The following is an 18302-nucleotide window of genomic DNA, read 5'->3' on the forward strand; positions in this document are numbered from 1 at the left end:
GGAGGGCCCACTTGTCCTAGTATTGTGTGATAGAGAAAATATTTTTTCTCCATCCACCTTTTCTATCCCATGCATGATTTTATACACTTCGATCAAGTCACCCCTTCAACGGTGTCTTTCAAGGCTGAAGAGACCAAGATGTTGCAACCTGGTATCATAATGGAGGTGCTCCATTTCCTTGGTCATTCTTGTTGCCCTTTTTTGCACCTTTTCCAGTTCCATTATATCCAAACAAGGATTGGTCAGGAGGGAAGTGTTTTTAATAGGATAGTGAATGCAAGAATAAGGGGGCACAATCTGAGGTTAGTTGGGGGGAAAATCAGAAGGCAATGTGAGAAAATAGTATTTGACTGAAAGAGTAGTAGATGCTTGGAACAAACTTCCCAGCAGGCGGTGGTTGGTCAATCCACAGGAACTGAATTTAAACATGCCTGGATAAATATAGATCCACCCTAAGGTAAAATACAGGAAATAGTATAAGGGCAGACTAGATGGACCAGGAGGTCTTTTTCTGCTGTCAATCTTCTACATTGTGAATGTTTGTCTGGTGGTGGGCACCGATCACGAAGCACTTGTTCTATGTTGTGTGTGAGTTTTATATTCTATTTCTAAAATGAGAGAGAGAGAGAGAGAGAGAGAGAGAGAGAGAGAGAGAGAGAGAGAGAGAGAGAGAATTAAGTCTCATGGAGTTGGCCTTCTCCGGATCCCGTCTGGTGGGAACCGGGGAAAGAGCCTTCTCTGTGGTGGCCCCCGGCCCTCTGGAATCAACTCCCCCCCCCGGAGAACTGCCCCCACCCTCCTGGCCTTTTGCAAGTTCCTAAAAACCCACCTATGTCGCCAGCCATGGGGAAAATGGGAATATTATTATTATTATTATTATTATTATTATTATTATTATTATTATTATTATTAAGATTATTAAGATTATTAAGATTATTAAGATTATTATTATCATCATCATCATTATTATTATCATTATTATTGTTACCGGACCATCCGAGCCTGGAGCAAAAGAAAGGAGGGAAAGCAGCAGCGAAAGGGACCCTAAGAGATCATCTCCTCGCTCCTCCTGGCCAGCTCCAGCCAGGCATTCGGGCACCCGGGAAGGACCAAAGCGGCCGGGACGGGGGGGGGTTGTTAAGGGCTGTGAAAAGACCCCCCCAAAAAAGGCTCCCTGGTTCTTTCCTGCCCCGCCCTCCCAGGTGGCTCCTCCTCCTCCTCCTCCCGCGGCTTCCCGGGCGGGGCTGGCGGCGGAGGGGCGGCGCGTGGGCCGAGGCGGAGCAGCCGAGGCTCCGGGCGAACAAAGAGCGCCGGCCGGCCGGGGCGGTGAGGGGGCGCGGGGCGTCGGCCGGGGCGGCCCCAGCTGAGCCGGGCGCATGGCCGGAGCAGCAGCCGGAGGGAGGTGCGGCGGACGGGCGTGAAGCGGCTCTGCCCGGCCGGGAGGCGATGGCGGCGACGGCGGCGGGGGTGAGCTTCTCGCCGCCCTGGTGGGTCAGCCTGCTGCATCGCCTGCCGCACTTCAGCCTGAATTGGGAGGCCGCGCCCGACGACTTCCGCCCCGAGGAGCCCCGGTACCTGCAGGTGAGGCCCCGGGACGCGCGCCACAGACGGCAGACCCATCCTCCGCGGCTCAGCGGGAGACCCATCATCCCCAACCGAGTGGGAGACCCAGTTTAGCGGGACACAATCTTCTCTAGCTGAGCAGGAGACCCATCATCCCCAACTGAGCGGGAGACCTATCCTTCCCAGCTTAAGGGGAGCCCATCCCCCCCAACCGAGTAAAGAAGTCCCATCCTTCCCAGCCGAGTGAGAGACCCATCATCCCCAACTGAGTGGGAGACCCGTCGTCGTCTCAGCTTAGCAGGAGATCTATTCTCTCCAGCTGAGCGTGAGACCCATTATCCCCAAGTGAGTGAGATCCATCCTTCCAGCTTAGCTGGAGTCCCGTCCTCCCCCAGCTGAGCGGAAGGCCCATCCTCCCCAGCCGAGTGGGAGACCCAGTTTAGCGGGACACAATCTTCCCCAGCTGAGCAGGAGACCCATCATCCCTAACTGAGGGAGACCCATCATCCTCAACTGAGCAGGAGACCTATCCTTCCCAGCTTAAGGGGAGATCCATCCTCCCCAGCTGAGCATTAGGCCCATCCTCCCCAGCTGAGTGGCAGACCCATCATCCCCAACTGACTGAGATCCATCATCACCAGCTAAGTGGGAGGACCCATCCTTCCAGCTGAGTGAGAGACCCATCATCCCCAACTGAGAAAGAGACCCCTCCTTCTCAGCTTAGCAGGAGATCCATTCTCTCCAGCTGAGCGTGAGACCCATTATCCCCAACTGAGCGAGATCCATCCTCCCAGCTTAGCTGGAGTCCCATCCTCCCCAGCTGAGCGGGAGACCCATCCTCCCCAGCAGGCCTCCTTTGCAGCTGCCAGCTCCCCAAGATGCCTTTCTGCTCCCCTTTGCCCCCCCTTGATCCTTGGCTGGGAATGATGGGGGGGGAGTCTTGGAACCCCCTGGGTGGGTGGGCAGCTGGGGGGCTTTTGGGGAGCTGGGGGGGTGTCTTCCTTCTTTGGGGGGGTTGAAGCCCTCGCCATCTTGACCCCCCTTTTCCTCCCCCCCACCCGCTCTTTCCCCAGCTGCTTTTCCCGAGAGGAGGGGGGGGCGAGAAGCAACCCCCCCAAAAGCCTTTCCTGATCTGCGGCTTTCCCTTTCACCCCCCCCCCCAAAAAAATGCTGCTTTAGCTTGAATTCCTGCCTTGTCTTTCCCTAGAAAGAGGAGAGGGGGGAAAGAAATGGGAGGGGGGCTTCTAAATTCTGAACACCCCCTCTCACCCCCCCCCCCCGTTCGAGAAAGAGGGGCTGAAGACCCCCATCCCCAAAAGCCCCAGCTGGCTTGGTGCACCCTGGGTGTCCCCCATTCCCCCCCCCCCCCCGTTTGCTTCCCTTCCCCCAATTCCAAGGTTGAATTGGATCCTGGCCAGGCCCTGGGTGGGTGAATCCCCCCTCCCCTTGGTTCAGCTTCCCAAGAAGAACGGTCTTCCTGTAGCATTCCCAAGACCCAGAGGGGGGGAGGGATGGGGGGGTTGCCTGGTTTGAGGGGGGGCAGTGGGGAGGGAGAGTTTCTGAGAGCTGCTATTGTTAGTCTGCCCGGAGGGCACCTGAGGTTCTGTTGTTATTCTGTAGAGATAGATGAAGGAGGGATGGAGGGAGAAAAGAAAGAAAAGGAAAAAAGAGGGAGAAAGAGAAGGGAGGAAATATAGAGGGAGGGAGGAAATATAGAAAGAGGGAGGGAGGGGAGGAAGGAAGAAATAGAAAGAAGAGGGCAAAGAGAAGGAAGGAAATATAGATAGAGGAAGGAAATATAAATGGAGGGATGAAAGGAAGAAATGCAATGAAGAGGGAGAAAGAGAAGGAAGGAAATATAGAGGGAGGGAGGAAATATAGAAAGAGGGAGGGAGGAAGGAAGAGAGAAATAGAAAGAAGAGGGAGAAAGAGAAGGAAGGAAATATAGATAGAGGAAGGAAATATAAATGGAGGGAAAGAGAAAGAAAGGGAAAGAAGAGGGAGAAAGAGAAGGAAGGAAATATAGAAGAAGGAAATATAAATAGAGGAAGAGAGAAAGAAAGGTAAAGAAGAGGGAGAAACAGAGGGAAGGGAATATAGAAGAAGGAAATATAAATAGAGGAAGAGAGAAAGAAAGAAGAGGGAGAGAGAAAGAGAAGGAAGAAAATAGAGACAGGAAGGAAGGAAATATAAATAGAGAAAGAGAAAGGGAGGGAGGGAGGGGGGTAGGAAGGAAGGAAATATAGAAAGAGGGAGGGAGAAAGGAAAAAAAGAGGAAGAAGGAGAAGGAAGGAAATGCAGATAGAGGAAGGGAGGGAGGAATATAAATAGAGACAGAGAAAGGGAGGGAAAGAAGGGACGAAGAGAGGAGGAAAGATAAAGGGAGGGAGGGAGGAAATATAAATAGAGAAGTAGGGAAGGAAAAAAGGGAAGAAAGAGAGAACGAAATAGATACAGGAAGGAAGGAAATATAAATAGAGGGAGAGAGAAAGAAGGAAGAGGGAGAGAGAAAGAGAAGGAAGAAAATGGAGACAGAGGAAGGAAGAAAATATAAATAGAGAAAGGGAGGGAAAGAAGGAAGAAGAGAGAGAAGGAAATATAGAGAAAAGGAGGGAGGGAGGAAGGAAATAGAGAGAAACAGAGGAAGGAGAGATGGTATTGCTATCCACCTTATGCCTTCCTTCCTTCCTTCCTTCCTTCCTTCCTTCCTTCCTTCCTTCCTCTCCCAAATCCTTGGCCCTCTTTGGCTGCAGAGGCTGCACCAAGTGTCCGGTGGGGACACTTGTGCACTGAGTTGGGGGTGCGAATGATGTCATGATGGACGTTTGAAGCTGCCAAAGGGGCTGGCAGCAGTAGAAGCACCATTATCCCCATCGCTGCTTCCCTGCCGGCTTTTGCCCCGCCAAAATATATATATGGAGAAGTATCTGGAGGGTCTTCCGCTCCGCTTGCCTCCTCAAACCAGCGTCTCAAACCGTGTTGCAAAAACCTTTCCTGCCTGCTGGAATTTGGTGCTTTAAAAATGGCCGGTTGGAAGGATCCGTTCTCGGCACCGAAGAGAAGGCAGGGTGGGAGGTTTAAAGGCAACTCTGGTGGGAAGGGGCTCCTCCGTTGGGAATGAAGGCCTCTTCCTTGGCTCCTCCTTCATTCAGGATGATGGACCATTTTTATATTTAAAAAAAAATCATCTTTATTACGTTTCTACGTATAAAAACAATTGGAACATACAAAGAAAGAAAAGAGAGGAAAATGGAAAAAAATGGACAGGCAAACAGCTTATGAACTTAAACAACATATAAAATGTATTCAGTTTCAGTGGTGTTCGATTTATGCACATCTCTCGGCTTTCACTACGTACATATATTTATTTGTTCCCAACCTGGGCAACTTGAACATATTTGGACTTCAACTCCCAGAATTCTCCAGCCAGCGAATGCTGGCTGGGGAATTCTGGGAGTTGAAGTCCAGGTATCTTCAAGTTGCCCAGGTTGGGAAACACTGACATAGAAGACATAATTTGTCAACCATATTGTTGACTATCACCACCAAGCGGTCTAATATTGAGTACTTTGTATCTAGTGTGTGGAATTGTGTGTTTGTTTTCTTTAGTTCTGTATGGAAACATAGAAACATAGAAGATTGAGGGCAGAAAAAGACCTCCTGGTCCATCTAGTCTGCCCTTGTACTATTTCCTGTATTTTATTTTAGGGTGGATCTATGTTTATCCAGGCATGTTTACATTTAGTCACTGTGGATTGACCAACCACGGTCTGCTGGAAGTTTGTTCCAAGCATCTACTACTATTTCAGTGAAAAAAAAAAAAACCCTTTCTAGGTTTCCCTTTCTAATTAAGGTTTGTCTGTTTTTACAGCTTTGGTAAACATGACTGTGGAGCCTTTGAAGGACTCGTAAAAGCATCTGTAAATCATGAAGGTTCAGAGTTATTGCTTGCCAATGTGAAGGGCTGAATATATTACATCCTCCTCCTGTTCCTCCTGCAGTTCAAGTCATTTCTTCTCTGACTAAATGCAAATTCTTGATTTCTAGTCACTCCTTCCTTCCTTCCTTCCTTCCTCCCCCCTCCCTCTTGCCCTCCCTATTCTTTTTCCTCCCTTCACTCCTTCTCTTTCTTCCTCCTATTCTTTTCCCTCCCTCCCTTCTTTCCTTCCTTCCTTCCTATTCTTTTTCCTTGCTTCCTCCCTTCACTCCCTCCTCCTTTTCTTCCTCTTATTCTTTTTCCTTCCTTCCTTCCTCCCCCCTCCCTCTTGCCCTCCCTATTCTTTTTCCTCCCTTCACTCCTTCTCTTTCTTCCTCCTATTCTTTTCCCTCCCTCCCTTCTTTCCTTCCTTCCTTCCTATTCTTTTTCCTTGCTTCCTCCCTTCACTCCCTCCTCCTTTTCTTCCTTCCTATTCTTTTTCCTTGCTTCCCCCCTTCACTCCTTCCGTCTTTTCCTCTTATTCTTTTTCCTTCCTTCTTTCCTTCACTCCTTCCGCCTTTTCTTCCTCTTATTCTTTTTCCTTCCTTCCTTCCTTCTTTCCTTCCTCCCTTTTCTTTTTCCTTGCTTCCTCCCTTCACTCCTTCCGCCTTTTCTTCCTCTTATTCTTTTTCCTTCCTTCCTTCCTTCCTTCCTTTTGCCCTCCCTATTCTTTTTCCTTGCTTCCTCCCTTCACTCCTTCCGTCTTTTCCCTCTTATTCTTTTTCCTTCCTTCCTTGCTTCCTCCCTCCCTCCATTTTGCCTTCCCTATTCTTTTTCCTTCCTTCCTCCCTTCAATCCTTCTGCCCTTTCTCCCTCCTATTCTTTTTCCCTTCTTCCTTCTTCCTTCCCTCCCTCCCCTCCTTCCCTCCCTCCCTCCCTCCCTCCCTCCTTCTACCCTTTCTCCCTCATTTCCTTCCTCCTTCTTCCTCCCTCCCTCCCTCCTTCAGCAATGACATACTAATTCTTGATTTATGACCATGAAACCCCCTTGGGGGTAATTGCAGGCCTTTTGCTATGTTGCATTGGGGTCTCTTTTGTTCCAGTTTGCTGTCCTGCCACCAGGCTCTGAGCAGGAGACAATAGAAAGCCCCTTTTAGCAAAGAGGTCACTCTCAACAGGGGAGTTAATCACAACAACCACTTTCGCTTTTTATTACTCACCCCTGGTGACCACAGGTGGGAGAGGTTAAAGTACACACGGGCTGTCTGCATGGGTCAAAGCAGGAGGCCTGATTTCTTTATATTTAGGATTAGCAATAGAGGAGAATATTTGTATCTCGGGGGTTGAAATGAGGGGGGGGGTCCTTGGTGGTCTCTAAGCTGGGTTGTTTTCTTGTAGATGTTTTGCCTGCAACATTTGTTCAGATGAAAGATGAATTAAATTTAGGGGACAATGTAGGGTGAGTTAGTGTATTCCTGAATTAGACATATTGTCAGGACAATTTTGTAGAAAGGTGGGACGCAAATTAAAGTAATAAACCATTGCAAAAGCCCAGGATGGTCTGTTTTTGCCTTGAAATATTGGCTTCTCTGTCCTATATGTATGGAAACTTAAAAATCCCCACCTAGCTGTGGCTTCTTCCCCCTCTTTGGTTTAAGGACCCCAGGAGCAGAACTGCAGGATTATTATTCTTTCGTTCTTCCTTGGCACGGTTTGTCTATTCCTGCTTCTGGAACGTTCATTAGTGATTGCCGAATTCGCCGGTCCCGCAAAAAAGTTGGAATTAGGTCTGGAAGGGGAGAGAGAGAGAGAGAGACCTGTTCCAGCTGTACCTGTTTTGATCATTGTGCTGGCTTGCGTGGGGGGAAAAAAAACCCTCTAAATTTGAATTATTCTCAGATTTATTCTCGTCGCAGGTCCTCGGTTGCAAACGATCCCGAGATTTAGCAGAAGCGTTCCAGGGATTTTCAAGGATCTTTTTCAGCACCCTTGACAGTTCCTGAGAACAGCTGGAGAAATTCAAAATATTGGCCGGATTCGAGGAAGGGAAAAAAATGACTTTGAAACTGTCCCTAGAGAAGCAGTGTTGGATTATTAAGGGAAAGATGTTATACAAAAGAGCTTAGAAAAGTTTTTTTAAAAACTTTGTTTTTTTAAAAAAACAATCAAGTTTAAGTCCCAGGGGCCGGTCAGTTCTCGTCAGCCTAACAATGACGCCTGGCGGGACCTTCTCTGTGGTGGCCCCGGCCCTTTGGAACCAACTCCCTCCAGAGATCCGCACTGCCTCCATCCTCCCCGCCTTCTGTAAGAATCTTAAAGATCCATCTTTGCTGGTAGGCTTGGGGCCACTAACTTTAACATTTAACTCCGGCTGACGAACAAATGAATTCATGTTTGATCGCCTGAGTATGAATGACTGTTGTTGTTTTTTTAATGAAATTGGGAGTTTTAGTATGTTTTAAACTTTAGATTTCTACATGTTATGTATTATTTTGTTGTGAGCCGCCCTGAGTCTGAGGAATTGGACAGCATTGAAATAAAAAAGATAGATACATAGAATATAGGTAGGTAATTTTGAATTAAATGATAGCTTTTCAGTGATGTAAGCTACATTAATTCTGATGTAGAATGATTTTTATTTGTTACTAATAATCTTTCTTACTAATACAACTTACTATTATTATTATTATTATTATTATTATTATTATTATTATTATGAATAGAGTTAAATTGAAAAAGTATACATGTTATCGATATGAAAATCTGCAAACAATTTAGAAGTGCATAAGTTAAAAGACCTAAGTAAAGAGAGAGCAAGGTCATGTATGTAACTTATATTTGTATATAAAATTATTTTTTTTCTCATAAAAATAGGTAGGTAGGTAAGTAGGTAGTTAGATAGATAGACAGACAGACAGACAGAGTTGATAGACAGACAGACAGAGATGGATGGATTGATAGATAGAGTGATAGATATTATTATTTTTTATTATTATTATTATTATTATTATTATTATTATTATTATCATTATTATTATTTATTAGATTTGTGTGCCGCCCCTCTCCGTAGACTCAATATATTAGATTATTGATGATGATAAAAAACTCATAAAAACATAGGTAGACAGACAGACAGTGATAGATAGATAGATAGATAGATAGATAGATAGATAGATAGATAGATAGATATCCTCTATCTTGCTTTGTTGAAGCTTATCCTCATACTTGGCAACTTTAAGGCTTCTGGACTTCAACTCCCAGAATTCTAGAGCCAGCACAGCCTTAAGGTTGCCAGGTTTGGGGAACCCCCCCCCATCATAAAACGTTGAAATTTCTTTTTATTCTGAGTTACATTTTGCAATTTAATACTCGGAAGGTCCATTTCTTTGTCAACTCTTTCCATCTCCCTGCCCTGCCCACACCTTTAAGGGAACAGAGAATTCAACTTTCCTATTTTTTTCCCAACCTTCATTTTCCAGGGAAAGATTTTTATCAGTCTGCTACTGTCAACAGTTCGAATGTGGTGGTAGTTGATAAGAAGGGTTCAAACTTTTTGGGGGGGAGGAGGAGGAGGGGGAAATGTGAAAAAATCACGGTGGAATGCATCATTTGGAATTTTTCATGCGCCGTTGTGTACTTTAATATTATATATTTGGGCGATTTATTCAGGTTTGTGTTTGCTTTGGAAGTCACATGGTTGAAAGGCTGATAGACAGCTCCTCTTGGTGAGGAACCATGGTTAGTTAAGCGATGGCTCACCCTTGATTCACATCCTGTCGTGGGAGCTTCTGCCTCGGCCTAAAAACTGCGGTGAATCATGGGGCTTCCGTTAAATGGAGAAAAAGAGAGCAAGGGGAAATACAGTGGTACCTCTACCTAAGAACACCTCTACTCACGAACTTTTCTAGATAAGAAACGGGTGTTCAAGATTTTTTTTGCCTCTTCTCAAGAACCATTTTCCACTTACAAACCCGAGCCTCCGAAACTGTAACTGGAAAAGGTGGGGAGAAGCCTCCGTGGGGCCTCTCTTGGAATCCCCTGGGAGGAAACAGGGCTGGAAAAGTCAGGGAGAAGCCTCAATGGGGCCTCTCTAGGAATCTCCTGAGGAGGAAACAGGGCTCAGAAAAGGTGGGGAGAAGCCTCCGTGGGGCCTCTCTAGGAATCCCCTGGGAGGAAACAGGGCCGGAAAAGGCAGGGAGAAGCCTCCGTGGGGCCTCTCTAGGAATCCCCTGGGAGGAAACAGGGCCGGAAAAGGCAGGGAGAAGCCTCCATGGGGCCTCTTTAGGAATCCCCTGGGAGGAAACAGTGCCGGAAAAGGCAGGGAGAAGCCTCTGTGGAGCCACTCTAGGAATCTGAGGAGGAAACAGGGCCAGAAAAGACGGGGAGAAGCCTCCGTGGGACCTCTCTAGGAATCTCCTGGGATGAAACAGGGCCGGAAAAGGCGGGGAGAAGCCTCTTTGGGGCCTCTCTAGGAATCTCCTGGGAGGAAACAGGGCAGGAAAAGGCAGGGAGAAGCCTCTGTGGGGCCTCTCTAGGAATCTGAGGAGGAAACAGGGCCAGAAAAGGTGGGGAGAAGCCTCTTTGGGGCCCCTCTAGTAATCTCCTGGGAGGAAACAGGGCCTCCACCCTCCCTGTGGTTTCCCCAATTATTTGCTTTTATATTTATTCCTATGGGAAAAATGGCTTCTTCTTACAAACTTTCTACTTAAGAACCTGGTCACGGAACGAATTAAGTTCGTAAGTAGAGGCACCGCTGTATTTAAGATGAAGCTGAGTTGCCCAAGAATACACGCTGGCTATAATTAAAAATTGCAGACACAGAAGCATCAGGGATTCCAATGAGCGTTTATCACCATTGCTCCCCAAATTAGCCTGTTTGCGGGGAGCCTGCTACTGAATTCCCGTTAAATATAGATACATATTTGGAGTTTTGAGCATAAATAGGGAAGATGGCTGTGCTCACCTCTGATGCCTCCTTATGGGACAGGTCGTTAGTTTGATGAATGAAGCGTCGTTTATGGCAATAACACCGCATTTCTGGAGTGCACTCAGTCTATTATGGCCCCTTAGGATTGGAGGGTTTACAACTACAGCAAGAGCTGCTTAAGGGAGTAGAAGGAAGGTGCAGCCATCCACATGCGGAAATAATTCCGATAGTACCAATACATGTTGTTTGCTTGTTTATTTATTTACTCACTTAATCACTTACTTACCTACCTACCTACCTTCATACCTACCTACCTACCTACCTATCTATCTATCAAAGCAAAATGCCACTGACACATTATCATGAAATCTCCAGAACCATAAAGCCTACAAACTTGAAATTTGGCACATAATGTTCCCCTTGGCTTCTACGTGCTCACTAAGAAAGGATTTTTCAAAATGACCGTCAGATCATTAGTTATTTCTTATATTACTATTAACACACTCTGATGCTAAGGATTTATACGTTCTACTCACCCTCCCCACCTGAAAAGAACTCTGTTCCAACTGCCAGTGGGTGTGGCCAGCACGTGACTCATCCGGCCTACGGGCTGAGAGTTTAGACATTCTACTCCATGCTAAGGAGTTAGACGTTCTACTCCCCTTGCCCACTGCCCACCTGAGAGAGAGAAGGGGAGTCCGATAGTAACTACTCATGCATTTTCAAGCTGTAAGTGTCGATTTATCAAGCCCGATCACTTAGTTTTGTAGCAGAGGACAGGTATCCAGCTAGTAGTGTTTCTATCAGACTTGTATTTGCTTACCTGGCTTGGGAGTGTCTTCATAACTCTAGGTCAACAAACAGCTAGTGCAATGGGCGTTTGTCTGATCCCTGTGAACTTTGCATTGTGTGCACTTCTGTTGACAATACAGTGTGTGTGTGTGTGTGTTTTCACATGACTTTTTCCACGTGGATCACTTTGGAAGGAACGGTTTCTCAAAGCTCTTTTTGAAGAGTTTGAAGGGTTGAAACGTTGCTATCTTCACCTCTTGACTTTTCACAAGAAAATGTTCTCACCAACACTTGAGGGTTGCAAAAGGCAAAAATGTATTTATTTATTTATTCATTTATCCATCCATCCATTTATTTATTTATTTATTTAGCACTCATTCCAAAGCGGACTCAGAACTGCTAACAAATGGGATAAATACAATAGTACTAAAAGATATAATCAAATACATAATGAAGCCAGTAATATAATAAAAATAAAATAATATCCTTAAAAAGAACCATACACACACAGCCGTCAATCTAATTCGAGGCCTGACGGACAAGCCAGGTCTTAACGTCTTTCTGGAAGACCGGTAGGGAGTGCGAATCTCTGGAGGCTGTTGATTCTATAGAGTCGGAGCCACCACAGAGAAGGCTCTTCCCCTAGGTCCCACCAACCGACACTGTTTGGCGGACGGGACCTGGAGAAGGCCGACTCTGTGGGCCCTTACTGGCCACAGCAAGGTAATGAGGAGGAGGTGGTCTCGTAAATAGTCTGGCCCTGAGCCATTTAGGTGATAACCAACACCTTCAATTGGGTTCGGAGACCGATTGGCAACCAATCCAGCTCGCGTAGAGTTGGAGTAATACAGGCGTGCCTTGGTACACCCGTTATTGAACGTGCCACGGCATTTTGCACCAGCTGAAGTCTCCGAACGCTCTTCAAGAGTAGCCCCATGTAGAACGCATTGCAGTTGTCAAGACGAGAGGTGATGAGGGCATGAGTGACTGTGTGGAGCGTGAGTGACAGAAAAGGTGGGAAACAGGGCGGGAAAAGGTGGGGAGAAGCCTCCGTGGGGCCTTTCTAGGTATCTCCTGGGAGGAAACAGGGCCTCCACCCTCCCTGTGGTTTCCCCAATCGCAGGCATTATTTGCTTTTACAATGATTCCTATGGGAAAAATTGCTTCTTCTTACAAACTTTTCTACTTAAGAACCTGGTCACGGAACGAATTAAGTTTGTAAGTAGAGGGACCACTGTATTTCTGACCAAGGACTATCTTCGGTGGACCTCTCTGAATCTTGAGCAGCTCTTTGGATCCAACCTTTACAGCAAGAGGATATTTTTAGAGCCAATAATACCAATTATTGTGTCATGGAGCTGAAGGCAAAAGGCCGCAGGACTTGTGAGTCTTTCAAACTCCCAACCACCGGCTTGTAATTACATAGTAGAGTCAATTGTTGCTAGCAATAAACGGCGTTTGTTCTTTCTAATAGCTTCTGGCTTTTATTTCTGTGGCAATTTAGGAGGCCTGGAGAAATATACATATATATATATATGATGTAATCGCATTTGTCTTGTTTTCATTTCCCTATGTGATATATGCGAACAAACGCATATTTCGCGAAAGGGGAACCAATTCCCGCGTTCTCGGGTTACTTTTCAGATTGGATTGTTTTTTGGCCTGTAACGTGGACAGGAAAGCGATATCTCAGCAGGAAGTTAGTTGACTGTTCCAAGCATCTGTTTTTTACTGTTTTCTCGACGTTAAACCAGAGGAAAAATTTACATGTTAAAAAAAAATTAAAAATTGCTTTCCCCAGAAATCAGATCCCATTTTTATTATTGCCACCAAATTAGACTTAACATAGAAACATAGAAGACTGATGGCAGAAAAAGATCTCATGGTCCATCTAGTCTGCCCTTATACCATTTCCTGTATTTTATCTGGATCTATGTTTATCCCAGGCATGTTTAAATTCAGTTCCTGTGGATTTACCAACCACATCTGCTGGACGTTTGCTCCAAGCATCTACGACTCTTTCAGTCAAATAATATTTTCTCATGTTGCTTTTGATCTTTCCCCCAACTAACTTCAGATTGTGCCCCCTTGTTCTTGTGTTCACTTTCCTATTAAAAACACTTCCCTCCTGGACCTTATTTAACCCTTTGACATATTTAAATGTTTCGATCATGTCCCCCCTTTTCCTTCTGTTCTCCAGACTATACAGATTGAGTTCATGAAGTCTTTCCTGATACGTTTTATGCTTAAGACCTTCCACCATTCTTGTAGCCTGTCTTTGGACCCCTTCAATTTTGTCAATATCTTTTTGTAGGTGAGGTCTCCAGAACTGGACACAGTACTCCAACTGAACATTTTCTGAATGATGGATGCTTTCTTTTGACTATATTTGTTTATTCAATTCCTATGTTATAGCTTTACATCTAGCCAAGATTAGTTGTCATTGGTCACCCATAGAGGGCTGCCAGCTATTTTAAAGTTACTGTTCCCCCAAAATGATGTTGACATCCACTGAACTAGTCTTCGACTTACAACACAACTGAGCCCCAAATTTCCTTTGCTAAACAAGACAGTTATTAAGCGATGGCACCCCCGTGGGGCCTCTCTAAGGATCTCCTGGGGGGAAACAGGGCCAGAAAAGGCAGGAAGAAGCCTCCGTGGGGCCTCTCTAGGGATCTCCTGGGGGGAAACAGGGCCGGAAAAGGCGGGGAGAAGCCTCCGTGGGGCCCCTCTAGGAATCTCTTTGGAGGAAACAAGGCCGGAAAAGGCAGGGAGAAGCCTCTGTGGGGCCTCTCTAGGAATTTCCTGGGAGGAAACAGGGCCTCCACCCTCCTTGTATTTTCCCCAATCGCACACATTATTTTCCTATGGGGAAAATTGCTTCTTCTTACAAATCTTTCTACTTAAGAACCTGGTCACGGAACGAATTGAGTTCCTAAGTAGAGGTACCACTGTAAAATAAAATAAAATAGACACCCTGGATTTCCCAGTATGGCTCACCATTGGTTTATTTGGGCTCCCAAGAGACCCACATCTGGCAGGACAGAGGTGGCCATCTGCGATGCAGATGGAGCCCCGTCATCTGTCTTCTTGAAGACTTCCAAGTTTATTTTTAAGCTGCCTAATCATGGGAAGAAAAAAATAAATATTGTGCAGAGCCTTGGACACAGATTAATCACATGATGATGAAGTCCTTAGGATGCTGCCTGAATCACACACCCACAAAAGGCTGCTCTTTTAGTTGGCTTTTCCTTTTTACTAGATCGTTTTTTTCAGTTGTTTAGGAATCTAGTGGTCCACTTCAGAAAACCCAATTTTACATACAAATTCAATAAATAAATAAAATAAATTTTGCAGCAATTCTTCTCAGCCCCAAAAAGCTTGAGAAATCTCCTCTCTGTCTCTCTCTGCCTCTCCCTTTCTTTCTTTCTTTCTTTCTTTCTTTCTTTCTCCCTCTCTCACTTTGTGTGTATCTATCTATCTATCTATCTATCTTTGTATCTATCTATCATCTATCTATCTATCTATCTATCTTTATCATCATCAATATCTAATATCTATCTATCTATTTAACTACATATCTATCTTTATCATCATCATCAATATCTAACATCTATCGATCCATCCATCCATCCATCCATCCATCCATCCATCCATCCATCCATCTATCTATCTATCTATCTATCTATCTATCTATCTATCTATCTATCTATCTATCTTTCAATCTATCTATCTAACTAACTACGTATCTATCTATATTTATCATCATCATCAATATCTAATATCTGTCTATCTATCAATATATCTATCTATCTATCTATATCATCATCATCAATATCTAATATCTATCTATGTATCTATCTATGTATCTATCTATGTATCTATCTATCTATGTATCTATCTATGTATCTATCTATGTATCTATCTATCTATCTTTATCTATCATCATCATCAATATCTAGTATCTATCTACTTACCTACCAACCTACCTACGTATCTATCTATCTGAATTCTATTCAGAATTCCATTCCATTCTATTTAAAATAGAACCATTAAAAATAAAATAAATTTGCAACAGCTCAGCGAAGTAGCCTCAATCTCTTTAATGGAGAATTCCTGATCTCTGGGGCCTGTGATGTTGTGGATAAAAAAAAAAAGAACAACGATGGTTGTGCGCAGTTGTGGAAGTGCAGGCGAGGGGAAAAAAGGCTATTCACCAGATTTTTCCTGTCACAGTGGAATTCGTGGTGATTTGGGGAAAAGTTGGGGGGGATAAGAAATGTGGATTGTTTCACTGAGATGATATGAAAATGGAACAAGAGGCTTTTTTCAGGATTTAATAAATAGATTTGTGCAGAATATGAAAGGAAGCTTGTGAACAATTTCCATATCCAGGGTTTTTTCAGTTCCTGTGGATTTACCCACCACGTCTGCTGGAAGTTTGTTCCAAGCATCTACTACTCTTTCAGTCAAATAACATTTTCTCATGTTGCTTCTGATCTTTCCCCCAACTAACCTCAGATGGTGCCCCCTTGTTCTCGTGTTCACTTTCCTATTAAAAACACTTCCCTCCTGAACCTTATTTAACCCTTTAACATATTTAAATGTTTCGATCATGCCCCCCCTTTCCCTTCTGTCCTCCAGACTATACAGATGGAGTTCATAGTAGATAATGTATATTTTTCTGTGCCTGTGTGTAATATGTACGAACACATAGGGCATACAAGGGGTGGACCAAAAAATGGAAACACATGACTTTTTGGCATCGTAATGTTTGAACATGTTAATCAATCAAAACTTGACATATTTTAATGTTTTTAAAAAAATTCTGTTATTTGATATGTTTTTTTAAACTACGTATATACATAGAATTAAAGAGTATATTTTGGATGGTCAGTCACAGTAAATAGAGAAGGAAATTGTTTCTCTTTGAGATGAGGAGAGGCCAGGCACCCTAACCCTTGATGTGAGTGATGTCAAGTTGGCCACCTTTAAGCCAATCACATGACCTTTAAGCTCCTCCGGTCACATGACCAGCAAGCCACACCCACAAAGTAAGCCACACCCACATAGCGGTAGTAAATATTTTTGCACCCTTTCACTCCCCAGAGGCAAAAAATTTCCCCCAATGGACAAACTGGAAGTTTGGGGAGAAAAAAATTCCCTTTTCTTGTTTTGTTTTTTTCTTTTTTTAAAAAAATGGTTGAAAATGTCTTCTTTAAATGCCTTAGCAACCTGTCGTCTCGGAATAGATTCTATAGACATTTCTGTCTCTTGATGAAACCCTGAGAAGGGCTCTGTGCATTTTGCAGGGTGGGAAACTCGAGCGGCGTGGAATAAATTTCTGAATTTCTGCTAGCAACATATTGTAATCCCAGGGGACATCACACTCATGACACCTGCTTGTAAACCCCCCCCTCCAAACCAGCCGTTAAAAGTGTAATTCGTTTGCATAAAAAATCACAGAAGGCTTTGATTAAAGAGGGGGAAAAAACCAACTACTGTATTTTTGTTTCTACTTGGAAAACACTTCTGGACTTTGTGCATGAGCTGGGAAAAATACACTGCTCAAAAAAAATAAAGGGAACACTCAAAGAACACATCTTGATCGGAATGAATGAAATATTCTCATGGAATACTTTGTTCTGTCCAAAGTTGAATGTGCTGACAACATGTGAAATTGATGGTCCATCAGTGTTGCTTCCTAAGTGGAGAGATTTGATTGATTGATTGATTGATTGATTGTTAGAGTTGAAAGGGACCATGAAGGCCGTCAAGTTCAACCCCCTGCCCAAGCAGGAACGCTGGTAGGTTGTTCCATTGGTTGATCGCTCTGACCGTCAGGAAGTTGAAGTTCCTCCTTATCTCCATGTTGAATCTCTCCTTGGTCAGCTTCCAGCCGTTGTTCCTCGTCCGGCCCTCTGGTACCCTGAAGAATAAAGGAATCTGGATAGGTCAACCGTAGATAATCTAAGGGTAAAGTGTTGGGGGTTTGGGGATGACACTATGGAGTCCGGTAATGAGTTCCACGCTTCGACAACTCGGTTACTGAAGTCATATTTTTTACAGTCAAGTTTGGAGCGGTTAATATTAAGTTTAAATCTGTTGTGTGCTCTTGTGTTGTTGTGGCTGAAGCTGAAGTAGTTGCCAACAGGCAGGACGTTGCAGCATATGATCTTGTGGGCAATACTTAGATCTTGTTTAAGGCGTCTTAGTTCTAAGCTTTCTAGGCCCAGGATTGAAAGTCTAGTCTTGTAGGGTGTTCTATTTCGAGTGGAGGAATGAAGGGCTCTTCTGGTGAAGTATCTTTGGACATTTTCAAGGGTGTTAATGTCTGAGATGCGATATGGGTTCCAGACAGATGAGCTGGTATTCGAGGATGGGTCTGGCAAAAGTTTTGTAAGCTCTGGTAAGTAGTGTGAGATTGCCAGAGCAGAAGCTACGTAGGATTAGATTTACAACTCTTGAAGCCTTCTTGACTATATTGTTGCAGTGGGCTTTGGCACTTAAATCTTTTGTTACTAGTATACCAAGGTCTTTAACCGAGTGGGGATTGATTATCTGTGATCATTTGATTATTCAGTTCGTATTTGGAGTTCAGATTCTTCTTCCCAATGTGTAGGACAGAACATTTCCTAGTTGAGATTTGGAGTTGCCATGCCACGCGAATGCTGGCTGGGGAATTCTGGGAGTTGAAGTCCAAATATCTTCAAGTTGCCAAGGTTGGGAAACACTGCTCTAACATACCCAACACCCTTTTAGCATTGATGTTATTCCCTAGTTGGGTAATGAAACATCTGAAAGAAAACAAGCCAGCTCAAAAGAGCACCAAAGGCCCTTCATTTCAACCCCGAGCTACAAATATTTTTTCTTTATTGGTATATTAGTATTAATACATAAATAAAATAAAAAATATGGAAAAAAATTGCACGAGGGTGTTTGAAGCAGGGAAAAATGTTTGCCTTTTGCATTCTAAGTGCTGGCAGTCAATTCCACCGGGTGATTCCTTGAAAGGAAGACAGGATTGCTACAGGGAAGCTAGTTGGATTGAGATAATATCCGCTGAAATTACAGTCGCATATGATCAGATATAATTCTATGTAA

General features: G+C 44.4%; 1 protein-coding gene across 2 annotated transcripts in view; it reads left to right on the forward strand.

The window, feature by feature from the left end:
- The first annotated feature begins 1358 nt into the window (after window positions 1-1358).
- The window catches only part of TTYH3 (tweety family member 3), a 74483-nt gene continuing 57539 nt past the window's right edge, over window positions 1359-18302 (forward strand). For both annotated transcript variants that reach the window (XM_070761354.1, XM_070761353.1), the window contains exon 1: window positions 1359-1581. In XM_070761354.1, coding sequence (XP_070617455.1) covers window positions 1447-1581 — 135 coding nt within the window. In that variant the 5' untranslated portion in view covers window positions 1359-1446. The remainder of the gene's footprint in view (window positions 1582-18302) is intronic.

Source organism: Erythrolamprus reginae, chromosome 9 (genome assembly GCF_031021105.1).
Source record: "Erythrolamprus reginae isolate rEryReg1 chromosome 9, rEryReg1.hap1, whole genome shotgun sequence".
NCBI lineage: Eukaryota > Metazoa > Chordata > Lepidosauria > Squamata > Dipsadidae > Erythrolamprus > Erythrolamprus reginae.